At 43.4% G+C, this 25,534-nt stretch overlaps 7 protein-coding genes across 8 annotated transcripts in view; all 7 read left to right on the top strand.

Annotated features, from left to right (window-relative positions):
• The first annotated feature begins 1,005 nt into the window (after positions 1 to 1,005).
• Positions 1,006 to 15,456, top strand: LOC125713123 (odorant receptor 131-2-like). Of its 2 annotated transcripts, none has more exons than XM_048984028.1 (3): positions 1,006 to 1,036; positions 1,173 to 2,324; positions 15,200 to 15,456. In XM_048984028.1, the coding sequence occupies exon 2, from the start codon at positions 1,197 to 1,199 to the stop codon at positions 2,139 to 2,141; it is 945 nt and encodes a 314-aa protein (XP_048839985.1). In that variant the 5' UTR covers positions 1,006 to 1,036; positions 1,173 to 1,196; the 3' UTR covers positions 2,142 to 2,324; positions 15,200 to 15,456. The 2 variants fall into 2 exon arrangements, with proteins under 2 accessions (XP_048839985.1, XP_048839986.1); XM_048984029.1 differs by having other exon boundaries at positions 1,009 to 1,036; positions 1,188 to 2,324.
• Positions 5,276 to 15,068, top strand: LOC125713126 (odorant receptor 131-2-like). Its single transcript, XM_048984032.1, has 2 exons — positions 5,276 to 5,305; positions 14,040 to 15,068. Exon 2 carries the CDS (start codon positions 14,062 to 14,064, stop codon positions 15,004 to 15,006), a length of 945 nt encoding a protein of 314 aa, XP_048839989.1. The 5' UTR covers positions 5,276 to 5,305; positions 14,040 to 14,061; the 3' UTR covers positions 15,007 to 15,068.
• On the top strand, positions 5,466 to 6,410 carry LOC125713228 (odorant receptor 131-2-like). Its single transcript, XM_048984198.1, has one exon. It carries the CDS (start codon positions 5,466 to 5,468, stop codon positions 6,408 to 6,410), a length of 945 nt encoding a protein of 314 aa, XP_048840155.1.
• Positions 9,342 to 10,289, top strand: LOC125713226 (odorant receptor 131-2-like). Its single transcript, XM_048984197.1, has one exon. It carries the CDS (start codon positions 9,342 to 9,344, stop codon positions 10,287 to 10,289), a length of 948 nt encoding a protein of 315 aa, XP_048840154.1.
• On the top strand, positions 13,881 to 20,129 carry LOC125713128 (odorant receptor 131-2-like). Its single transcript, XM_048984033.1, has 2 exons — positions 13,881 to 13,903; positions 18,436 to 20,129. The coding sequence occupies exon 2, from the start codon at positions 18,445 to 18,447 to the stop codon at positions 19,384 to 19,386; it is 942 nt and encodes a 313-aa protein (XP_048839990.1). The 5' UTR covers positions 13,881 to 13,903; positions 18,436 to 18,444; the 3' UTR covers positions 19,387 to 20,129.
• On the top strand, positions 18,247 to 25,424 carry LOC125713122 (odorant receptor 131-2-like). Its single transcript, XM_048984027.1, has 2 exons — positions 18,247 to 18,280; positions 24,463 to 25,424. The coding sequence occupies exon 2, from the start codon at positions 24,472 to 24,474 to the stop codon at positions 25,414 to 25,416; it is 945 nt and encodes a 314-aa protein (XP_048839984.1). The 5' UTR covers positions 18,247 to 18,280; positions 24,463 to 24,471; the 3' UTR covers positions 25,417 to 25,424.
• The window catches only part of LOC125713121 (odorant receptor 131-2-like), an 11,001-nt gene continuing 9,699 nt past the window's right edge, over positions 24,233 to 25,534 (top strand). The window contains exon 1 of the mRNA XM_048984026.1: positions 24,233 to 24,302. The gene's annotated coding sequence lies outside the window, so the exon portion shown is untranslated. The remainder of the gene's footprint in view (positions 24,303 to 25,534) is intronic.

The raw sequence follows: 25,534 nt of genomic DNA, 5'->3' as shown, positions 1-25,534 counted from the left end.
GCTCTTATCTCGACCAACTCGGACGTCAAGCGAGTCTCTCAGATTTCTTCCGATTTGCACCTCGACTGAAATCTTGGAACTTGTCTGTTGCAGCTTGACCAGAAACTCGGAACAAGACAAAACAAAATAGTCATGCTAAAATTTGTACGGATGGAGACGCGTCTCCCCTTCCAAGCAATAATCCCTCCTTTTCTCTTCCTCTCCACCTGCCACCTGCAGTACGCCATCAGCTCACCTCAACAGAGCTGACGTGCTCATAAATTGTCACTTATTTCATGATTATTGCTTTCCTATGTGCGTTTCATGTGTATTAGCTTTGGTAATGATTTTATCATTGATTAGGTAGGTAGTTAGGTTTAAATAGGCAATCATTTGGGTCTGGAACAGAATAAATCCATCTACATTATTTGTTATGGGGAAATTCGACTTGGATCTCAATCAAATCACAACTCAACCAACCATCCAGAACAAATTAAGTTCATATTCCAAGGTACCACTGCGCTGTATCACAGATGGCAGTGGAACGTTTGCATAGAATTAATAAGGTAGAGTCAGTAACAGTAACGATAGAGTGACTCAAAGGTGAGGACTGCATCAAAAAAATAAAAGAAACAAAAAACAAACATGATGTAACACATGCAATATTCCCTTACAATCACTGAATAATTCCCTATATTGCTTCATCTTTCTTTTTAGTAAATAACAATGACAGTGAATGTGAGAAATCGTCTTCTTTAAACTGCAGATAATAAAATACAAAAAAAAGATATAAGATATATAAAGACATACAGGTATAAGACAAAAAAAGAGAGTTTCTCCTATATAAAACCCTTCATCCTTACTTGAAATGGCTTTTTAATCTACTAATAGTAACATTCCCAACAGAGATATGCATGCCCATCACACCTCACCCCAGGGGCCTACTATGCTGGACACACCTACAGAGTGCATGTGATGTCATGTGTCATTGGATTCTTTATAAACTAGAGCACATGCTACTCCAGAAGTGTTTGAGTCAAGTACTCAACAGAGGCAGGTAAAGAAACAAATATATCTTTTATTGTGTCTCTCTTTCATTTCATTTAAATAGGGGCCTTCTTGGGAGAAATATATGTTGGTTTTGCTTATTGACAACAATTTGTGTTTTAATGTACATTTAATGTACATTTCAGCTCTTTTCGTTTCAGAGTTGACCAATGGCTGGCCAGAATGGTTCCTCTCTGGAGCTCAACTTCCTGTACTACCAGTCCATGACAGGGACAATAGACTTCATGACAACAATAAAATCATCTCTCGTGCTGTCCACTGCCCTATTCTTCATCTCCCTGAACCTCATCATGTTCGTTGCCATGTGGAGTAAACCCAGCTTCCGTGAGACTTCCCGCTATCTTCTATTCAGCCAAATGCTCCTCAGTGACTCCATCCATCTGGGATTCACCACATTGCTCTACTCGTGTAGCATGGCTAACATCAACCTCATCAAGGTGCTCTGCTCCATGATCGTCCTTGTAAGCGGGACAACTTTCCGCATCTCCCCCCTGACGTTGGCTGTCATGTGTCTGGAACGCTATGTGGCCATTTGTTTCCCACTCCGACACACTGACATCGCCACCCCCGGGAGAACCAATATTGCCATTGCAGTGGTCTGGTTCCTGGGCTCTGTGAACTATGTGATTGATATCATTTTTTTAGCAGCTACAGATGCCCATTTCTTCACTAAAACTATTTACTGCACACAGGAGCGCCTCTTTCTGGCCAAGTGGCAGTTTGATGTGTTCCAGAGCTTTAACGGTGTCTTTTTTGTTGCCGTGGGAATCATCGTCATCAGCACCTACACAGGCATCATGATGGCAGCCCGGTCCGTCAAGGCCAAAAAGGCCAGCAGGACGGTTCTCCTTCACCTGGTCCAGTTGGTCCTCTGCCTCTCCTCCTTCCTGTTCAGCAGCATCGAGAGAGCCCTGTCTACAATCAGCTCAGCCCTCTTTATCCACCTGCGCTACCTGAACTTCTTTCTCCTCGTCCTCCTGCCCCGCTGCCTGAGCCCCCTCATCTATGGCCTGAGAGACGAAGGAGTTCGCCCCCTCTTCCTCTGTTACCTCCGCTGCAGTCGCTGGAGGATCAAACCAAGCACAAAACATTAACATAGTATATCAAGATATTTCAAAATGTAAGGAAAAAGTCATAAAGACATTCTAAAGAGATTTATATGAATTTATCATTATAAAATTATAGTTCCAGTGCTGTGGGGAGTAGGCAAGGCGAAATCTCTCAGGGCGGGGGGCAGAGTAGTGGGATAGGTCTCTGATCGTGATTAACTTTGCCAGGTCTTTGTTTCCTGTGTTTCTCCTTGAGTGTGTTTGTTTTCTTCTTCCCATGTCTTTAGATCCAGTAATTAATCACTACGTAATTTTTTCCCTACAAAAACAGCATAGCCCTGTACCATGTCTTTGTCATATTTTCCAAATCTAATGCGCCTTTCCTGTTGTCTGTATCTGTGTAATTGTTTGTGTTTACTTGCTTGCTGTCGTGCTTGATTATGTGCATTTTGAAGGCAAAAAAAATAACAACAAACAATACGCTGATGTCTGAGTTGTCAGGGTCTCATTTCCCCAACTGTAACTGGTGTTTGCTAAGACAGTATTTAGTGGCAATAGAAACTCTTTCTTCCAATAATACGAAATGGTGAACCACAAAACATACTGTAACTACCGGCAGGGGGAGGGGGCTCCCAGGTTAGTTAGCCAATGTTGTTTTATCGATTGGTATATTATGTACTAGCTGTGTCTTTCCATATATAAGAATATAAGAAATTTACAAATGAGAGGAGGCCATTCAGCCCATCAAGCTCGTTTGGGGAGAACTTAGCTAATAGCTCAGAGTTGTTAAAATCGTATCTAGCTCTGATTTAAAGTAACCCAGGGTTTTAGCTTGCATTACACTAGCAGGAAGACTATTCCATACTCTTCATTAACTACTTCATTAACTACATGCTGTGTAAAGAAGTGCTTCCTCAAATTCGTTTTAAAATGTTCTCCCGCTAATTTCCACTTATGGCCAGGAGTTCTAGCATTTCAACTGATATTGAAATAGCTATTTGACTGAATAGCATCCAGACCTGTTAGAATCTTATATACCTGGATCATATCCCCCCCTTAGTCTCCTTTGTTCGAGGCTAAACAGATTCAGCTCAGCTAACCTCTCCTCATAAAACATTCCTCTAAGACCACCTACCTTGCGCCCGCCCCACCCCACAACCCTGTCCTCACTTAGCAGTTGGAAGATAGATGGATTATCACAAGACGATTACTAATACCAATTATTAACATGCCTCCGATTGACAACAGAATTTCCCTGCTGTGCTGTCGAGTGCGTGATGATTACAGAGGCTGAACGTGCTCCCTGCTCTGGGGAAGGACCTCCATCATGTGGGAGCCTGAGCTGGTCCTGCCTCCACACCTCTCCCCGGTGCTGCCATTAACACTCATCAATTATTAATGTCAGGCCTCTGATAGACGGCTTGTTTGTTCTGCTGCTGAGCAAACAGGGCTTCCCTGTGGAGATGAGCTACCTTGTGACACTGCTGGACCCCACAGATCTCAGCCTGGGCCTAGTCAGTGCTGAGGCCTTCTGACCAACAGGCCTGATTGCACCCTTAGTCTGACCCAATCAAAACATCACATACACTCCAATACCTACATATGCAATGCTATAGCCTGTTAACCAATTAAACAATGACCAGAGTAGCTAAACCATAAGTTCATTAACAGGTGTAGTAGTTAATTTTGTAACAGGTTATAACGTGTTAATGTGAAGCAGTTTTATATGGAATTTTGAAGAATAATTTGTATTTTATGAATATTAAACTGCAGTTTACTAAAAGGACACTGCTACATAACCCCAGACAGAAAAAAATATAAACAAAACCATTGTTATTATTTTTACGATCATTAGGCTTGAGCGGGATTAACTTTGTTGCTCTGCAGTGACCTCTAGTGTCAGCTGGGCTCCTACCAGAAGGTGAGTGGAGTTAAGCGGATTAGCTGTGTGAAGTTACATGATGAATCCTGCAGCATGTAAAGGGAAAGGAAGCGGATGGCTGACAGTGCTCACAATAGCGGACAAGTGGACCTCAGCTTCCACAATATTTTATTGAGACATAAACAGGAAAATGTATAAGTAGACCTGTGTGAAACATTTGTCTTATAGGCTCGTTGTGTCTATATGGTGGCACAAAGGTTAATGAATCAAAAATGTCCACAGAGAGGCTGGTCTCAGGCCTTTACCATTTCTGGTATGGAGCAGGACTGAAAACGTAATCACAATTTTGTTACAATATACAGTAGAAGCTTGGAACTGGAACGGCTCTTATCTCGACCAACTCGGACGTCAAGCGGGTCTCTCAGATTTCTTCCGATTTGCACCTCGACTGAAATCTTGGAACTTGTCTGTTGCAGCTTGACCAGAAACTCGGAACAAGACAAAACAAAACAGTCATGCTAAAATTTGTACGGATGGAGACGCGTCTCCCCTTCCAAGCAATAATCCCTCCTTTTCTCTTCCTCTCCACCTGCCACCTGCAGTACACCATCAGCTCACCTCAACAGAGCTGACGTGCTCATAAATTGTCACTTATTTCATGATTATTGCTTTCCTATGTACGTTTCATGTGTATTAGCTTTATATTGATTGGTAATGATTTTTTCATTGATTAGGTAGGTAGATGGGTTTAAATAGGCAAACAAATTAAGTTCATATTCCAAGGTACCACTGCGCTGTATCACAGATGGCAGTGGAACGTTTGCATAGAATTAATAAGGTAGAGTCAGTAACAGTAACGATAGAGTGACTCAAAGGTGAGGACTGCATCAAAAAAATAAAAGAAACAAAAAACAAACATGATGTAACACATGCAATATTCCCTTACAATCACTGAATAATTCCCTATACTGCTTCATCTTTCTTTTTAGTAAATAACAATGACAGTGAATGTGAGAAATCGTCTTCTTTAAACTACAGATAATACAAGACAAAAAAGATATAAGATATATAAAGATATACAGGTATAAGACAAAAAAAGGGAGTTTGCCCTATATAAAACCCTTCATCCTTACTTGAAATGGCTTTTTAATCTACTAATAGTAACATTCCCAACAGAGATATGCATGCCCATCACACCTCACCCCAGGGGCCTACTATGCTGGACACACCTACAGAGTGCATGTGATGTCATGTGTCATTGGATTCTTTATAAACTAGAGCACATGCCACTCCAGAAGTGTTTGAGTCAAGTGCTCAACAGAGGCAGGTAAAGAAACAAATATATCTTTTATTGTGTCTCTCTTTCATTTCATTTAAATAGGGGCCTTCTTGGGAGAAATATATGTTGGTTTTGCTTATTGACAACAATTTGTGTTTTAATGTACATTTAATGTACATTTCAGCTCTTTTCGTTTCAGAGTTGACCAATGGCTGGCCAGAATGGTTCCTCTCTGGAGCTCAGCTTCCTGTACTACCAGTCCATAACAGGGACAATAGACTTCATGACAACAATAAAATCATTTCTCGTGCTGTCCACTGCCCTATTCTTCATCTCCCTGAACCTCATCATGTTCGTTGCCATGTGGAGTAAACCCAGCTTCCGTGAGACTTCCCGCTATCTTCTATTCAGCCAAATGCTCCTCAGTGACTCCATCCATCTGGGATTCACCACATTGCTCTACTCGTGTAGCATGGCTAACATCAACCTCATCAAGGTGCTCTGCTCCACGATCGTCCTTGTAAGCGGGACAACTTTCCGCATCTCCCCCCTGACGTTGGCTGTCATGTGTCTGGAACGCTATGTGGCCATTTGTTTCCCACTCCGACACACTGACATCGCCACCCCCGGGAGAACCAATATTGCCATTGCAGTGGTCTGGTTCCTAGGCTCTGTGAACTATGTAATTAATATAATATTTTTGGCAGCCACAGATGCCTATTTCCTAACCAAAACTATTTACTGCTCACAGGAGCGCCTCTTTCTGGCCAAGTGGCAGTTTGATGTGTTCCAGAGCTTCAACGGTGTCTTTTTTGTTGCCGTGGGGATCACCGTCACCAGCACCTACACAGGCATCATGATGGCAGCCCGGTCCGTCAAGGCCAAAAAGGCCAGCAGGACGGTTCTCCTTCACCTGGTCCAGTTGGTCCTCTGCCTCTCCTCCTTAGTGTACAGCAGCATCGAGAGAGCCCTGTCTACAATCAGCTCAGCCCTCTTTATCCACCTGCGCTACCTGACGTTCTTTCTCCTCGTCCTCCTGCCCCGCTGCCTGAGCCCCCTCATCTATGGACTGAGGGACGAAGGAGTTCGCCCCCTCTTCCTCTGTTACCTCCGCTGCAGACGCTGGAGGATCAAACCAAGCACAAAACATTAACATAGTATATCAAGATATTTCAAAATGTAAGGAAAAAGTCATAAAGACATTTTAAAGAGATTTATATGAATTTATCATTATAAAATTATAGTTCCAGTGCTGTGGGGAGTAGGCAAGGCAAAATCTCTCAGGGCCGGGGGGGGGTGGGGGGCAGAGTAGTGAGATAGATCTCTGATCGTGATTAACTTTGCCAGGTCTTTGTTTCCTGTGTTTCTCCTTGAGTGTGTTTGTTTTCTTCTTCCCATGTCTTTAGATCCAGTAATTAATCACTACGTAATTTTTTCCCTACAAAAACAGCATAGCCCTGTACCATGTCTTTGTCATATTTTCCAAATCTAATGCGCCTTTCCTGTTGTCTGTATCTGTGTAATTGTTTGTGTTTACTTGCTTGCTGTCGTGCTTGATTATGTGCATTTTGAAGGCAAAAAAAATAACAACAAACAATACGCTGATGTCTGAGTTGTCAGGGTCTCATTTCCCCAACTGTAACTGGTGTTTGCTAAGACAGTATTTAGTGGCAATAGAAAAACTTTCGTCCAATAATACGAAATGGTGAACCACAAAACATACTGTAACTACCGGCAGGGGGAGGGGGCTCCCAGGTTAGTTAGCCAATGTTGTTTTATCGATTGGTATATTATGTACTAGCTGTGTCTTTCCATATATAAGAATATAAGAAATTTACAAATGAGAGGAGGCCATTCAGCCCATCAAGCTCGTTTGGGGAGAACTTAGCTAATAGCTCAGAGTTGTTAAAATCGTATCTAGCTCTGATTTAAAGGAACCCAGGGTTTTAGCTTGCATTACACTAGCAGGAAGACTATTCCATACTCTTCATTAACTACTTCATTAACTACATGCTGTGTAAAGAAGTGCTTCCTAAAACTCGTTTTAAAATGTTCTCCCGCTAATTTCCACTTATGGCCAGGAGTTCTAGCATTTCAACTGATATTGAAATAGCTATTTGACTGAATAGCATCCAGACCTGTTAGAATCTTATATACCTGGATCATATCCCCCCTTAGTCTCCTTTGCTCGAGGCTAAACAGATTCAGCTCAGCTAACCTCTCCTCATAAAACATTCCTCTAAGACCACCTACCTTGCGCCCGCCCCACCCCACAACCCTGTCCTCACTTAGCAGTTGGAAGATAGATGGATTATCACAAGACGATTACTAATACCAATTATTAACATGCCTCCGATTGACAACAGAATTTCCCTGCTGTGCTGTCGAGTGCGTGATGATTACAGAGGCTGAACGTGCTCCCTGCTCTGGGGAAGGACCTCCATCATGTGGGAGCCTGAGCTGGTCCTGCCTCCACACCTCTCCCCTGTGCTGCCATTAACACTCATCAATTATTAATGTCAGGCCTCTGATAGACGGCTGGTTTGTTCTGCTGCTGAGCAAACAGGGCTTCCCTGTGGAGATGAGCTACCTTGTGACAGTGCCGGACCCCACAGATCTCAGCCTGGGCCTAGTCAGTGCTGAGGCCTTCTGACCAACAGGCCTGATTGCACCCTTAGTCTGACCTAATCAAAACATCACATACACTCCAATACCTACATATGCAATGCTGCAGCTTGTTGGACAGTTAAACAGTGACCAGAATAATTAAACATTCAGTCCATTTACAGTTGTTGTGATTTTGTAATAAGTTAATCTGTGTTTTATGAATATTAAACTGCAGTTTACTAAAAGTACACTGCTTCATAAGCCCAGACAGAAACAAGACACACAAAATCACTGTAATTATTTTTAAAATCATTAAGCTTGACCGGGTTTAACCTTGTTGTTCTGTAGTGACCTCCAGTGTCAGCTGGATTCCTACAGGGAGGTGAGTGAATTTTAGCACATTAGCTGTGTAAAGTTATATGATGAATACTGCAGGGAAACGATGGCCGACAGTGCTCACAAAAGAGGACAGGTGGACCTCAGCTTCTTGCAATATTTACTGAGAGATAAATAAAAAAATATATAAATAGAACTACACACAACACACTTCTAAACTACACACCTGTATGGTGACACATAGGTTAATCAATAAAAATAGTCCAGCTGTGGGTGACCTCTGGCATTTAACATTTCTGATACAGAGCCAGAATGAATATTTCATCACAAAAGCCACCAGCACAGGAACCACGGAGGGCAGTGCAGCAACCACAGCACAGGAATCACAGGGGCCTGAGCAGACTAGAAACAAGGGTAGATAACATGACTACAGAACATGACAACAAGACTAGATCAAGTAAGGCTAACTAAAAACAAAGGCACAAGTAAAAAAACAATGATCACAACATACAACATGTTTCCCATGTTGACCATCTACTTTGGAATTTAGGTTCCAACTTTGTCAAATAATACAGGTATATTACTTTATTAACTTGTACTTGCAGAGTGAACTGAACGTTACGTAATGCACATGTGTACCACAATAGCCCCAGTCAACACTGGTCATTGTCCTACATTACTGCACACTAACCACCTTTGCAGCGAACACAGTGAATGTGAGATACCTAATGATCTTTTTCATTGAACTACAGCTTGAATGAGCTAAATAGAATCCCTACTCATTGCTTGAAATGGCTTCATAATAAATTAATAGTTACTCTTCAGGCAGAGATATGCATGCCCATCCTGTTTCACCCAAGAGGCCAATTATGCTGGACACACCTACAGAGTCCATGTGATGTCATGTGTCGTTTGATTTGTTATAAACTAGAGCACATGCCACTCTAGACGTGTTTGAGGCAAATGCTTAACAGAGGTAGGTAAAAAAACATCGCATATATTTTTCATTGTGTTTGTTTTTCATTTCAGTTAAATAGAGGTCCTTCTTTTCTTCTGAGAAAGATATGTAGGTGTTTCTAACTGTGAATGACAATTTGTGTTTTAATGTATATTTCTGCTCTTTTCATTTCAGAGTTAACCAATGGCTGACCAGAATGGTTCCTCTCTGGAGCTCAACTTCCTGTACTACCAGTCCATAACAGAGACAATAGACTTCATGACAACAATAAAATCATCTCTCGTGCTGTCCACTGCCCTATTCTTCATCTCCCTGAACCTCATCATGTTCGTTGCCATGTGGAGTAAATCCAGCTTCCGTGAGACTTCCCGCTATCTTCTATTCAGCCAAATGCTCCTCAGTGACTCCATCCATCTGGGATTCACCACATTGCTCTACTCGTGTAGCATGGCTAACATCAACCTCATCAAGGTGCTCTGCTCCATGATCGTCCTTGTAAGCGGGACAACTTTCCGCATCTCCCCCCTGACGTTGGCTGTCATGTGTCTGGAACGCTATGTGGCCATTTGTTTCCCACTCCGACACACTGACATCGCCACCCCCGGGAGAACCAATATTGCCATTGCAGTGGTCTGGTTCCTAGGCTCTGTGAACTATGTAATTAATATAATATTTTTGGCAGCCACAGATGCCTATTTCCTAACCAAAACTATTTACTGCACAGAGGAGCGCCTCTTTCTGGCCAAGTGGCAGTTTGATGTGTTCCAGAGCTTTAACGGTGTCTTTTTTGTTACCGTGGGGATCACTGTCACCAGCACCTACACAGGCATCATGATGGCAGCCCAGTCAATCAAGGCCAAAAAGGCCAGCAGGACGGTTCTCCTTCACCTGGTCCAGTTGGTTCTCTGCCTCTCCTCCTTCCTGTTCAGCAGCATCGAGAGAGCCCTGTCTACAATCAGCTCAGCCCTCTTTATCCACCTGCGCACCCTAAACTTCTTTCTCCTCGTCCTCCTGCCCCGTTGCCTGAGCCCCCTCATCTATGGCCTGAGAGACGAAGGAGTTCGCCCCCTCTTCCTCCGCTACCTCCGCTGTGGTCGCTGGAGGATCAAACCAAGCACAAGCACAAGATAAAATATATCAAGTTCATTCAAACTGTAAGGAAAATTTCAGAATGAAATATTAAAGAGGACAGATTTAAAGTGGTTTATATGAGTTCATAATTATAAAAACTATAGTTCCAGTGCTGTGGGGAGTAGGCGAGGTGCAGTCTGTCAGGGGTGGGGGGGTGGGACAGGTCTCTGATCGTGATTAACTTTGCCAGGTCTTTATTCCCTATGTTTCTGCTTGAGTGTGTTTGTCTTCTTCCCGGGTCTTTAGATCCAGTAATTAATCATCCATCCATCCATTTTCCAAACCGCTTACCCTACTGGGTCATGGGGGGTCCGGAGCCTATCCCGGAAGCAATGGGCACGAGGCAGGGGCAAGCCCATCGCAGGGCTCGCTCACTCACACACCATTCATTCAGACATACACACCGATGGGGAATTTAGCAAGTCCAATTAGCCTCAGCATGTCTTTGGACTGTGAGGGGAAACCGGAGTACCCGGAGGAAACCCCACGACGACATGGGGAGAACATGCAAACTCCACACACATGTGACCCAGGCGGAGACTTGAACCCGGGTCCCAGAGGTGTGAGGCAACAGTGCTAACCACTGCACCACTATGCCGCCCCGTAATTAATCACTACATCATTTTTTCCCTACAAAAACAGCACAGCCCTGTACCATGTCTTTGCCTTATTTTCCAAATCTAATGCACCTTTCCTGTTGTCTGCACCTGTGTAACTTCTTGTGTTTACTTGCTTGCTGTTGTGCTTAAATAAGTGCATTTTCAATAGACAATAAAATAATAACAAACACAATGCTGGTGTCTGAGATATCTGGGTCTCATTTCCCTAACTTTTATTCACGTTTGCTAAGACAGTATTTAGTGGTAATACAAACACTTTTTTCCAATAATACAAAATGCTGAACCACGAAACATACTGTAAGTACCGGCAGGGGGAGGGGAGGGGGCTCCCAGGCTAATTAGCGAGTGTTGTGTTATCGATTGGCATATTATCCTCCTGCCAGTGAAGCAAGTGGCTGGTTGGCACTTCCAATCACATGCCTCTCTTTCCAGTCAGTGCTGTGTTTTTCCAGCTAGTCTAAGCTGTATCCAGTTCACAATAACTCCACCCCCTCAGCGAACTGTAATTGGAGAACAGGAATCACTGTTGGAAGTTTCTCTGCTATATCAAATCATGTTTACTTGCCTCAGTTTGCTGTAAGACATCAGTGCTGCACAAACAAACAAATCAATTAAGTAGAATCGGGTATAGCAGTGAATGAGACGCCAAATGATGTTCCAAGCAGCCATACTTCTAATATGTTTGTTGTTTTGATTATAAACGATAATAAATATATCATTAAGTAATAGTCATAGGGCCAGCACAGCTTATAGCACCAAGGTTGGCTCCTGTATCACTTCTCTATTTCCGTGGAGTTTGCACATCCTCTCTGAGTGGGGGGGTCTCTCAAACAGTCCAAAAAGTGGTTAGTTGAATTTGTGTCTTTATGTTGCCCAATGTGTGTATGACTCTGTGTGTGTTGTGACCTGTAATGGACTGTCTTTCTGTCCAGGGTGATCCCCTGCCGTGCCCCCCAGGACCCTGTACTGACTTAGCGGTTGGAAGATACACAGATTACCACAAGACAATTATTAGTATCAAACATGCCTCTGATTAACAGCAGAATTTCCCTGCTGAGCTGTCGAGTGCGTGATGATTACAGAGGCTAAACATGCTCCCTGCTCTGGGGAAGGACGTCCATCATGTGGGAGCCTGAGCTGGTCCTGCCTCCACACCTCTCCCCTGTGCTGCCATTAACACTCATCAATTATTAATGTCAGTCCTGTGATAGACGGCTTGTTTGTTCTGCTGCTGAGCAAACAGGGCTTCCCTGTGGAGATGAGCTGCCTTGTGACAGTGCAGCACCCCACAGCTCTCAGCCTGGGCCTAGTCAGTGCTGAGGCCTTCTGACCAACAGGCCTGATTGCAGCCTTAGTCTGACCTAATCAAAACATCACATACACTCCAATACCTACATATGCAATGCTATAGCCTGTTAACCAATTAAACAATGACCAGAGTAGCTAAACCTTAATTAAACTGCAGTTTCCTAAAAGGACACTGCTACATAACCCCAGACAGAAAAAAATATAAACAAAACCATTGTTATTATTTTTACGATCATTAGGCTTGAGTGGGATTAACTTTGTTGCTCTGCAGTGACCTCTAGTGTCAGCTGGGCTCCTACCAGAAGGTGAGTGGAGTTAAGCGGATTAGCTGTGCAAAGTTACATGATGAATCCTGCAGCATGTAAAGGGAAAGGAAGCGGATGGTTGACAGTGCTCACAATAGCGGACAAGTGGACCTCAGCTTCCACAATATTTTATTGAGACATAAACAGGAAAATGTATAAGTAGACCTGTGTGAAACATTTGTCTTATAGGCTCGTTGTGTCTGTATGGAGGCACAAAGGTTAATGAATCAAAAATGTCCACAGAGAGGCTGGTCTCAGGCCTTTACCATTTCTGGTATGGAGCAGGACTGAAAACGTAATCACAATTTTGTTACAATATACAGTAGAAGCTTGGAACTGGAACGGCTCTTATCTCGACCAACTCGGACGTCAAGCAGGTCTCTCAGATTTCTTCCGATTTGCACCTCGACTGAAATCTTGGAACTTGTCTGTTGCAGCTTGACCAGAAACTTGGAACAAGACAAAACAAAACAGTCATGCTAAAATTTGTACGGATGGAGACGCGTCTCCCCTTCCAAGCAATAATCCCTCCTTTTCTCTTCCTCTCCACCTGCCACCTGCAGTACGCCAATCAGCTCACCTCAACAGAGCTGACGTGCTCATAAATTGTCACTTATTTCATGATTATTGCTTTCCTATGTGCGTTTCATGTGTATTTGCTTTGGTAATGATTTTATCATTGATTAGGTAGGTAGTTAGGTTTAAATAGGCAATCATTTGGGTCTGGAACAGAATAAATCCATCTACATTATTTGTTATGGGGAAATTCGACTTGGATCTCAATCAAATCACAACTCAACCAACAATCCAGAACAAATTAAGTTCATATTCCAAGGTACCACTGCGCTGTATCACAGATGGCAGTGGAACGTTTGCATAGAATTAATAAGGTAGAGTCAGTAACAGTAACGATAGAGTGACTCAAAGGTGAGGACTGCATCAAAAAAATAAAAGAAACAAAAAACAAACATGATGTAACACATGCAATATTCCCTTACAATCACTGAATAATTCCCTATATTGCTTCATCTTTCTTTTTAGTAAATAACAATGACAGTGAATGTGAGAAATCGTCTTCTTTAAACTGCAGATAATAAAATACAAAAAAAAGATATAAGATATATAAAGACATACAGGTATAAGACAAAAAAAGAGAGTTTCTCCTATATAAAACCCTTCATCCTTACTTGAAATGGCTTTTTAATCTACTAATAGTAACATTCCCAACAGAGATATGCATGCCCATCACACCTCACCCCAGGGGCCTACTATGCTGGACACACCTACAGAGTGCATGTGATGTCATGTGTCATTGGATTCTTTGTAAACTAGAGCACATGCTACTCCAGAAGTGTTTGAGTCAAGTGCTCAACAGAGGCAGGTAAAGAAACAAATATATCTTTTATTGTGTCTCTCTTTCATTTCATTTAAATAGGGGCCTTCTTGGGAGAAATATATGTTGGTTTTGCTTACTGACAACAATTTGTGTTTTAATGTACATTTAATGTACATTTCAGCTCTTTTCGTTTGAGTTGACCAATGGCTGGCCAGAATGGTTCCTCTCTGGAGCTCAACTTCCTGTACTACCAGTCCATGACAGGGACAATAGACTTCATGACAACAATAAAATCATTTCTCGTGCTGTCCACTGCCCTATTCTTCATCTCCCTGAACCTCATCATGTTCGTTGCCATGTGGAGTAAACCCAGCTTCCGTGAGACTTCCCGCTATCTTCTATTCAGCCAAATGCTCCTCAGTGACTCCATCCATCTGGGATTCACCACATTGCTCTACTCGTGTAGCATGGCTAACATCAACCTCATCAAGGTGCTCTGCTCCATGATCGTCCTTGTAAGCGGGACAACTTTCCGCATCTCCCCCCTGACGTTGGCTGTCATGTGTCTGGAACGCTATGTGGCCATTTGTTTCCCACTCCGACACACTGACATCGCCACCCCCAGGAGAACCAATATTGCCATTGCAGTGGTCTGGTTCCTAGGCTCTGTGAACTATGTAATTAATATAATATTTTTGGCAGCCACAGATACCTATTTCCTAACCAAAACTATTTACTGCACACAGGAGCGCCTCTTTCTGGCCAAGTGGCAGTTTGATGTGTTCCAGAGCTTTAACGGTGTCTTTTTTGTTACCGTGGGGATCACCGTCATCAGCACCTACACAGGCATCATGATGGCAGCCCAGTCAATCAAGGCCAAAAAGGCCAGCAGGACGGTTCTCCTTCACCTGGTCCAGTTGGTCCTCTGCCTCTCCTCCTTCCTGTTCAGCAGCATCGAGAGAGCCCTGTCTACAATCAGCTCAGCCCTCTTTATCCACCTGCGCTACCTGAACTTCTTTCTCCTCGTCCTCCTACCCCGCTGCCTGAGCCCCCTCATCTATGGCCTGAGAGACGAAGGAGTTCGCCCCCTCTTCCTCTGTTACCTCCGCTGCAGTCGCTGGAGGATCAAACCAAGCACAAAACATTAACATAGTATATCAAGATATTTCAAAATGTAAGGAAAAAGTCATAAAGACATTTTAAAGAGATTTATATGAATTTATCATTATAAAATTATAGTTCCAGTGCTGTGGGGAGTAGGCAAGGCAAAATCTCTCAGGGCCGGGGGGGGTGGGGGGCAGAGTAGTGAGATAGATCTCTGATCGTGATTAACTTTGCCAGGTCTTTGTTTCCTGTGTTTCTCCTTCAGTGTGTTTGTTTTCTTCTTCCCATGTCTTTAGATCCAGTAATTAATCACTACGTAATTTTTTCCCTACAAAAACAGCACAGCCCTGTACCATGTCTTTGCCTTATTTTCCAAATCTAATGCGCCTTTCCTGTTGTCTGTATCTGTGTAATTGTTTGTGTTTACTTGCTTGCTGTCGTGCTTGATTATGTGCATTTTGAAGGCAAAAAAAATAACAACAAACAATACGCTGATGTCTGAGTTGTCAGGGTCTCATTTCCCCAACTGTAACTGGTGTTTGCTAAGACAGTATTTAGTGGCAATAGAAACTCTTTCTTCCAATAATACGAAATGCTGAACCACAAAACATACTGTAACTACCGGCAGGGGGAGGGGGCTCCCAGGTTAGTTAGCCAATGTTGTTTTATCGATTGGTATATTATGTACTAGCTGTGTCTTTCCATATATAAGAATATAAGAAATTTACAAATGAGAGGAGGCCATTCAGCCCATCAAGCTCGTTTGGGGAGAACTTAGCTAATAGCTCAGAGTTGTTAAAATCTTATCTAGCTCTGATTTAAAGGAACCCAGGGTTTTAGCTTGCATTACACTAGCAGGAAGACTATTCCATACTCTTCATTAACTACTTCATTAACTACTTCATTAACTACATGCTGTGTAAAGAAGTGCTTCCTCAAATTCGTTTTAAAATGTTCTCCCGCTAATTTCCACTTATGGCCAGGAGTTCTAGCATTTAAACTGATATTGAAATAGCTATTTGACTGAATAGCATCCAGACCTGTTAGAATCTTATATACCTGGATCATATCCCCCCTTAGTCTCCTTTGCTCGAGGCTAAACAGATTCAGCTCAGCTAACCTCTCCTCATAAAACATTCCTCTAAGACCACCTACCTTGCGCCCGCCCCACCCCACAACCCTGTCCTCACTTAGCAGTTGGAAGATAGATGGATTATCACAAGACGATTACTAATACCAATTATTAACATGCCTCTGATTGACAACAGAATTTCCCTGCTGTGCTGTCGAGTGCGTGATGATTACAGAGGCTGAACGTGCTCCCTGCTCTGGGGAAGGACCTCCATCATGTGGGAGCCTGAGCTGGTCCTGCCTCCACACCTCTCCCCTGTGCTGCCATTAACACTCATCAATTATTAATGTCAGGCCTCTGATAGACGGCTTGTTTGTTCTGCTGCTGAGCAAACAGGGCTTCCCTGTGGAGATGAGCTACCTTGTGACACTGCTGGACCCCACAGATCTCAGCCTGGGCCTAGTCAGTGCTGAGGCCTTCTGACCAACAGGCCTGATTGCACCCTTAGTCTGACCTAATCAAAACATCACATACACTCCAATACCTACATATGCAATGCTATAGCCTGTTAACCAATTAAACAATGACCAGAGTAGCTAAACCATAAGTTCATTAACAGGTGTAGTAGTTAATTTTGTAACAGGTTATAACGTGTTAATGTGAAGCAGTTTTATATGGAATTTTGAAGAATAATTTGTATTTTATGAATATTAAACTGCAGTTTCCTAAAAGGACACTGCTACATAACCCCAGACAGAAAAAAATATAAACAAAACCATTGTTATTATTTTTACGATCATTAGGCTTGAGCGGGATTAACTTTGTTGCTCTGCAGTGACCTCTAGTGTCAGCTGGGCTCCTACCAGAAGGTGAGTGGAGTTAAGCGGATTAGCTGTGCGAAGTTACATGATGAATCCTGCAGCATGTAAAGGGAAAGGAAGCGGATGGTTGACAGTGCTCACAATAGCGGACAAGTGGACCTCAGCTTCCACAATATTTTATTGAGACATAAACAGGAAAATGTATAAGTAGACCTGTGTGAAACATTTGTCTTATAGGCTCGTTGTGTCTATATGGTGGCACAAAGGTTAATGAATCAAAAATGTCCACAGAGAGGCTGGTCTCAGGCCTTTACCATTTCTGGTATGGAGCAGGACTGAAAACGTAATCACAATTTTGTTACGATATACAGTAGAAGCTTGGAACTGGAACGGCTCTTATCTCGACCAACTCGGACGTCAAGCAGGTCTCTCAGATTTCTTCCGATTTGCACCTCGACTGAAATCTTGGAACTTGTCTGTTGCAGCTTGACCAGAAACTCGGAACAAGACAAAACAAAACAGTCCTGCTAAAATTTGTACGGATGGAGACGCGTCTCCCCTTCCAAGCAATGATCCCTCCTTTTCTCTTCCTCTCCAGCTGCCACCTGCAGTACGCCATCAGCTCACCTCAACAGAGCTGACGTGCTCATAAATTGTCACTTATTTCATGATTATTGCTTTCCTATGTGCGTTTCATGTGTATTTGCTTTGGTAATGATTTTATCATTGATTAGGTAGGTAGTTAGGTTTAAATAGGCAATCATTTGGGTCTGGAACAGAATAAATCCATCTACATTATTTGTTATGGGGAAATTCGACTTGGATCTCAATCAAATCACAACTCAACCAACCATCCAGAACAAATTAAGTTCATATTCCAAGGTACCACTGCGCTGTATCACAGATGGCAGTGGAACGTTTGCATAGAATTAATAAGGTAGAGTCAGTAACAGTAACGATAGAGTGACTCAAAGGTGAGGACTGCATCAAAAAAATAAAAGAAACAAAAAACAAACATGATGTAACACGTGCAATATTCCTTTACAATCACTGAATAATTCCCTATACTGCTTCATCTTTCTTTTTAGTAAATAACAATGACAGTGAATGTGAGAAATCGTCTTCTTTAAACTACAGATAATACAAGACAAAAAAGATATAAGATATATAAAGATATACAGGTATAAGACAAAAAAGGGAGTTTGCCCTATATAAAACCCTTCATCCTTACTTGAAATGGCTTTTTAATCTACTAATAGTAACATTCCCAACAGAGATATGCATGCCCATCACACCTCACCCCAGGGGCCAACTATGCTGGACACACCTACAGAGTCCATGTGATGTCATGTGTCATTGGATTCTTTATAAACTAGAGCACATGCCACTCCAGAAGTGTTTGAGTCAAGTGCTCAACAGAGGCAGGTAAAGAAACAAATATATCTTTTATTGTGTCTCTCTTTCAATTCAAGTAAATAGGGACCCTTCTTGTGTTCTGAGAAATATATCTTGGCGGTGCTGTCAGTGAACATCAAGTTGTGTTTTAAATGTAAATCTGTAATCTTTTCATTTTGTTTTAGAGTTGACCTATGGCCGACCAGAATGGTTCCTCTCTGGAGCTCAGCTTCCTGCAATACCAGTTCACGAAGGAGACGACAAACTTATTAACCACAATCATATCATCTGTTGTGCTGTCCATCTCCCTGCTCTTCATCTCCCTGAACCTCGTCATGTTCCTTGCCATACGAAGTAAACCCAGCTTCCATGAGACTTCCCGCTATATTCTCTTTGGCCAAATGCTCCTCAGTGACTCCATCCATCTGGGATTCGCCACATTCCTCTACTTATGCAACCTGATTAAACTCAGCCTCATGAAGGTCCTCTGCTCCATGATCGTCCTGGTAAGCAGCACAACTTTCCGCATCTCCCCCCTGACGTTGGCTGTCATGTGTCTGGAACGCTATGTGGCCATTTGTTTCCCACTCCGACACACTGACATCGCCACCCCCGGAAGAACCAATGTTGCCATTGCAGTGGTCTGGTTCCTAGGCTCCGTGAACTCTGTGATTGATGTTATTTTTTTAGCAGCCACAGATGGCGAGTTCCTAACCAAAAATATTTACTGCACACATGAGTCCCTCTTTCTGGCCAAGTGGCAGTTTGATGTGTTCCAGGGCTTCAACGGATTTTTCTTTGTTGCCGTGGGGATCATCATCATCGGCACCTACACAGGCATCATGATCGCAGCCCGGTCCATCAAGGCCAAAAAGGCCAGCAGGACGGTTCTCCTTCACCTGGTCCAGTTGGGCCTCTGTCTCACCTCCTTCCTATATAGCAGCATTGAGAGAGCCCTGTCCACAGTCACCTTAGCTTCCTTTAAATTCCCGCGCTACCTGAACTTCCTTTTCCTCCTCCTCCTGCCCCGCTGCCTGAGCCCCCTCATCTATGGACTGAGGGACGAAGGAGTTCGCCCCCTCTTCCTCTCTTACCTCCGCTGTGGTCACTGGAGGATAAAACCAGCTAAACATTAACAAATATTAACAGCCTGTCAAAATGCAGGACAAAAAAATTTAGTATTTTAGAGCCTAGTATTTTATCTGAATTTAAATTATAGATACTATAGTCCCAGTGCTGTGGGGAGTAAGCGAGGCACCATCGGTCGGGGTAGTGAGGCAGGTAATCATCCTGAGGCAGGTAATCATCTTTGATCGTCTCATTTTATCAGGTCTTTGTTGCCGGTGTTTCTTCTTGAGGGTGTCTGTCTTATTTTCCTATTTTTCCCCAGACTTTGGATCAAGTGAGCAAAGACCGGTAACGTTTTTTTTGTTTGTTTGTTTGTTTTTTTAACCGCAAAAGAGCACAGCCCTGTATCAAGTCCTTAGATTTATTCTGAGTTCTGGGACACTATTTGTGTTTTTTTTTTACCGTGCTCTGTATCTGTGTAATTGCTTTTGTTTCTTTGTCTGTTGTTGTGCTTTAATATGTGCATTTTTAAGAGAATATAAAATCGGACAAACATAACGCTGATGTTTGTTTTATCAGGGTCTCATTTCCCCAGTTGAAACTGGTGTTTGCTGAGACACTATTTAGGGGCAATGCAAAGACTTCTTCTAATAACAGAGAATGTTAAAACGCTAAATACGCTGTAAGTCGTGACAAGATAATTAGCCAGGGTTATTTTATCATTATGTTATTATCCTCTCAATAGTGATGTGAGGGGCTGGTTGTCACTTCCAGTGTACATGCCTCTCTTTCATATATGTCTCATATCAAATCATGCATATTTGCCTCAATTTGCTGTAAAACGACAGTGCTGCGCAAACAAATAAATCAATAAAGTGGAATCAAGCAAAGCAGAGATATGCAAAGTGATCTCCCAAGCACCCATATTTCTAACATTTCTGTTGTTTTGTTTATAAACAATAATGAATATATCATTAAGAGATAGTCACGGGGCAGCACATATCTCATGTCACCAAAGCTGGGGGCTCCTACGCCACCTCCTCTGTGTTTTGAGTGTGCTTAGCACATTCTCACTGTGTTTGGGAAGTTTTCTCCCTCGCACCAAAAACACGGTTAGTCTCCCTAAATTGCCCATATCATATATGACTGTGTGTGGGCCTGTTATGAATTGACATCCTCCCCAGAGTAATCCCCTGCCATGTGGATTGTGTTGCCTCCAGACAGGGACGGATTACGGACCGGGCCAGGGTGGCCGCTGCCCAGGGGCCCTTGTGGTGCATGGGGCCCTTGGGGCCCCTAGTCCAAAACAATTTGCAACGCTCATCAACAATGTATTTTCGCCAATGTTTTGCCCAGGGGTCCACACAACCCATAATCCGTCCCTGCCTCCAGAGCGTCAGCCCCCCCCCCCCCCCCCCCCCCCGAAAGTCCTTGGCCTAGACCTCATCAGTGCTGAGACCTTGTGAATAACAGACCCGACTGCAGCCTTAGTCAGGCCTAATGAAAACATCACACACACTCTGCTGCCTACATGTGCAATGTTAAAGCCTGTAAATCAGGAGAACCGTTACCAGAAAAACAAAAAATTCAGTTAATTTACACTTAGTTGTACTAATTTCATAATAGGTTATAATAGTTAATGTGAATAATTATTTGCGTCCACCAGCAGAAAAACACAACATATGCTGGTATAACCACATAGGTCCCTGTACAGTGCGTGTAAACAGCGTCCATTCGATCTTCAATGTGAAATAAGTTGATGGAAGTCGGATCACGGGTCGTTTTCGGTTTATCGTGACAGAATCGGGCAAATGAAAAAAGAACAAACAAACTAATTTTCCGTATTTCATTTTAATGTTATTAAATTGAAAGTTGAAAACTGGTTATATATCCAAAAACTGTATTGTCAGGCAACCCCACGAAGGGAAGCACGGACCCACGAATTGTGGGACAGAATGATCTTTATTAGATCGGGCAAGCAAAGGAGTTTAAAGGGGCGAGACGAGAATCGTGGTCGTGGGTGAAAGCTGGGGTGGACTGTCCCCCTGGCACGGGACACGGAGACATAAGGAGGGGGAGACGCCAAGTCCAGGAGCAGGCAGGACGGGAGACTCAGGAGCAGGATTGAGTTTGGGGAAGGAAGGCAGACAGAGTGAGGAGCCACACAAAAGGCAGACGGACGAGGCAAGGAATCAGGGAACGGCACGAGACAAGAAACCGCTAGGTACTGCTATGGGACATCGGCAAATACTGCGCGATGTGTGATGGCACTTTCCGCTTATACAGTGCTCCCGTGCGGAGCCTAACTGGCTGCTCTCCGATTAACCACGCCCGGGAGGCGTGACACGTATAGCTATGTTAGCTAGCCCCTGTTTTTTCATATGACATTTTGTATAACTGTTTCTTGTCTAGGTGAACAATTCGAATGACAGATGACAGAAACACTGCCATATTTTTGGGAAGCAATGGGTTTTTCAGCTCAGTTGATTTGGCCAACCATGGCCACTATGAAGTTCATGGCCAGTACATTGAAGTCAGCCCCCCTGCTTTTGCCAGTGCCCACTCCCGTTTATCTTTTATCCGCTCATCTCCGTCAGCATCTGCTGGATCTCCTGGAGGGTTGGCACCTCTGCAACCACCTGTACCTCATTTGAAATATTCGCAAAGGTGGGAAACGTTTCCGATTGTAATGTGTGTATTGTGTGTTTCATGTATCCAAATAATTCAAACATACAAATTCATTCATCTTCAATCTTCTTGTAAGACGTTCTACATTCTTTCTGTCTTCTGTGTTTTCTGTTTACTTGTTGGCTGAGTGAAGCCACAGTCTCCCAAATAGCTGACAAAGTCAAAGAGGCCCTTGGGACAGTTGAACCAGTTCAATTAACAGACAACAATGAAACAATGAAAATGCAGTTCTAGACTCCCAGGGGACCAGAGGTAAAAAAAAAAAAAAATACAGACAAAAAACATATGTAAAGTAGCACATTAGGATTTTGAATAAGTGCATCTGAGGTATTAACTGACAAATGTGTTCACTGCAACTTCAAACAAGTTCATCAATACTGTGCAAAAATGTCTTAATTTCTAAGAAGTCTTTCCTCTTAGTAACACTCTTAATATACGTCTAATCTATTTTAACACAGGGTCTTGGAAACAGAATTCCAGAAAGGTAATGGGAGTCCTACAAGCTGATTTTCCCTCTATGACACCAAAAAGATAAAGAACAAGATGTTTTTTCCCAATAACAGCATTGAACTCTGCGGCTAGCCTGCATCACCACTTCAATGAATGATAATTGCCAAAGTAATATTTTTGTATAATAGGTTGTCTGGCAAATAGCAAATGCATGTCTAGAATAAAACTGCATTATAGCAAGTCCCCATTTCATGAATGCATTAATTGGATTAAACATTGTACACAGGCAGATGTAAAAATTTGAGCATTGAAGTCCCCCCAACACCCCTATCAAGGACTCTGTGGTAAACTGTGGTAAACCCCAATGTACAGGCGCCCAGCCAGGGGACAATAAGTATGCCCACCCCTGCTCGGCGCCTTTCCCGGTGAGCAACACCAGAGTGGAAGAAGGTCCAACCTCCTTTAAGGAGACTGGTTCCAGAACCCAAGCCATGCCTTGAGGAGAGCCCGACTTTATCTAGTCGGAACCTCACAACCTTGAGCACCAGCTCAGGCTCCTTCTCCACCCGAGAAGTCACATTCCATGTCCCTAGAGCTAGCTTCTGCAGCCGAGGATCAGACCACCAAGGACCCCGCCTTCGGCTACTGCCCAACTCACACTGCACCCGACCCCTTTGGCCCCTCCTACAGGTGGTGAGCCCATTGGAGGGGGGACCCATGTGCCTTCTTTGGGCTGTACCCAACCAGGCCCCATAGGTGTAGGCCTGGCCACCAGGCACTCGCCATAGAGCCCCACCCCCAGGCCTGGCTCCAGGATGGGGCCTCGGTGACCCGCGTCCGAGGGAGGGAAAACATGTGTCCATGTTTTTCTTCATCATGAGGGGTCTTTTGAGCCGCACTTTGTCTGGTTCCTCACCCAGGACCTGTTTGCCTTGGGTGACCCTACCAGGGACATAAAGCCCCAGGCAACTTAGCTGCTGGGATCATTGGAACACGCAAACCCCTCCACCACGGTAAAGTCTCAGATGTTTCACTAAAACATCTTTACTCTGTCATAGGAAAAAAACCTTAGGTAGCTTTGCAATTTTAATGCTAATTCCTTTTCAAGATTACCTAAAATGTTTACTAATCAGTGTAAAGTTTACCTCCGATTCACCACCTTTTGGTCCTGGTTTCCTCATGCTTTACTTTGGCTTTACAAGTATAGTAAAAACCGCTCACAATGACGCTAACTACATGTTAGCATGCTGCTATGAGTGTGCAAATGGCTGTGAGGCAATTGCCTCTGCTGCTGTGTGTATGACCTGTGGCCCATGAATAAAACAGACCAGTTCAGTATTGGAAATACCATGAGACTAATGATCTGGGCTGAGCACTATGAAAATCGGCCTATTCTGGTCCCTGACCAGTGGATCAGTACATCTCTACTTAAAATCACTGAATAATGCACTACACTACTTCCAGACACACAGCGCACAGTGATGAATTCTGTACCCTAAATACTGGCCTATTTTTCTCTATACATATATATTCACTGCTCCACAGTGACCACTGGTTTGCATTGGTCATTGATCTGCTCTACTGCATACTAACCACTGGCCAGGCTGACACAGTGAATATAAGATAATAATGATCTTCTCCATTGAACTGCAACTATTAACAAATAGTCGTATCAAACAGTTACTGTTCAGGGAGAGATATGCATGCCCTTCCTGCTTCACTCAAGAGGCCAATTATGCTGGACACACCTACAGAGTGCATGTGATGTCATGTGTCATTGGATTCATTATAAACTAGAGCACATGCAACTCCAGAAGTGTTTGAGTCAAGTGCTCAACAGAGGCAGGTAAGCAACCATATCAAATTTATTTTTTGTTGTGTTTGTCTTTCATTTCAAATGAATAGGGGCCCTTCTTGTCTTCTGAGAAGCATATATTTGTGTTGTTGACTGTGAACATCAACTTCTGTTTTAAATGTAAATCTGTAATCTTTTCATTTTGTTTCAGAGCTGACCTATGGCCAACCTGAATGGTTCCTCTCTGGAGTTCAGCTTCTTGTACTACCTAACCATCACGCAGCAGAGAGATTCGACAACAATAATAAAATCATCTGTTGTGCTGTCCACCAGCCTGTTCTTCATCTCCCTGAACCTCGTCATGTTCCTTGCCATACGAAGTAAACCCAGCTTCCGTGAGACTTCCCGTTATCTTCTATTCAGTCAGATGCTCCTTGGTGACTCCTTCTATCTGGGATTCACCACATTGCTCTACTCATTTACCCTGACTAACATCGCCCTCATGAAGGTCCTCTGCTCCATGATGATCCTGGTAAGCAGCACAACTTTCCGCATCTCCCCCCTGACGTTGGCTGTCATGTGTCTGGAACGCTATGTGGCCATTTGTTTCCCACTCCGACACACTGACATCGCCACCCCCAGGAGAACCAATATTGCCATTGCAGTGGTCTGGTTCCTGGGCTCTGTGAACTCTGTGATTGATGTTATTTTTTTAATAGTTAGAGATACCCAGTTCCTCACGAAACCCATCTACTGCTCTCGGGAGCAAATTTTTCTGGCCAAGTGGCAGTTTGATGTGTTCCAGAGCTTTAACGGTGTCTTTTTTGTTACCGTGGGGATCACCGTCATCAGCACCTACACAGGCATCATGATTGCAGCCCGGTCCATCAAGGCCAAAAAGGCCAGCAGGACGGTTCTCCTTCACCTGGTCCAGTTGGTCCTCTGCCTCTCCTCCTTCCTGTTCAGCAGCATCGAGAGAGCCCTGTCTACAATCAGCTCAGCCCTCCTTATCCATCTGCTCTACCTGACCTTCTTTCTCCTCATCCTCCTGCCCCGCTGCCTGAGCCCCCTCATCTATGGCCTGAGGGACGAAGGAGTTCGCCCCCTCTTCCTCTGCTACCTCTGTTGTGGTCACAGGAGGATCACACCAGCTACAAAACATTAACAAAGGCCTGTCAAAAGCAAGAAAAAAATACAAAGGAAGTTTTATAGAAATTAATTAAATTTAATACGGTTCATTTACGGTTATTGAAACTATAGTTTCAGTGCTGTAGGCGGGGCAC

The sequence above is a fragment of the Brienomyrus brachyistius genome, chromosome 18 (genome assembly GCF_023856365.1).
Source record: "Brienomyrus brachyistius isolate T26 chromosome 18, BBRACH_0.4, whole genome shotgun sequence".
NCBI classification, from domain to species: Eukaryota; Metazoa; Chordata; class Actinopteri; order Osteoglossiformes; family Mormyridae; genus Brienomyrus; species Brienomyrus brachyistius.
Note: the sequence above shows the minus strand (reverse complement) of the source record. Positions and strands in the feature narration are given on the sequence as shown.

Excerpts from the sequence above, each read along its gene's own strand:
- LOC125713123 (XM_048984028.1), top strand. The coding sequence starts at position 1,197 with ATGGCTGGCCAGAATGGTTCCTCTCTGGAGCTCAACTTCCTGTACTAC.
- LOC125713228 (XM_048984198.1), top strand. The coding sequence starts at position 5,466 with ATGGCTGGCCAGAATGGTTCCTCTCTGGAGCTCAGCTTCCTGTACTAC.
- LOC125713226 (XM_048984197.1), top strand. The coding sequence starts at position 9,342 with ATGGCTGACCAGAATGGTTCCTCTCTGGAGCTCAACTTCCTGTACTAC.
- LOC125713126 (XM_048984032.1), top strand. The coding sequence starts at position 14,062 with ATGGCTGGCCAGAATGGTTCCTCTCTGGAGCTCAACTTCCTGTACTAC.
- LOC125713128 (XM_048984033.1), top strand. The coding sequence starts at position 18,445 with ATGGCCGACCAGAATGGTTCCTCTCTGGAGCTCAGCTTCCTGCAATAC.
- LOC125713122 (XM_048984027.1), top strand. The coding sequence starts at position 24,472 with ATGGCCAACCTGAATGGTTCCTCTCTGGAGTTCAGCTTCTTGTACTAC.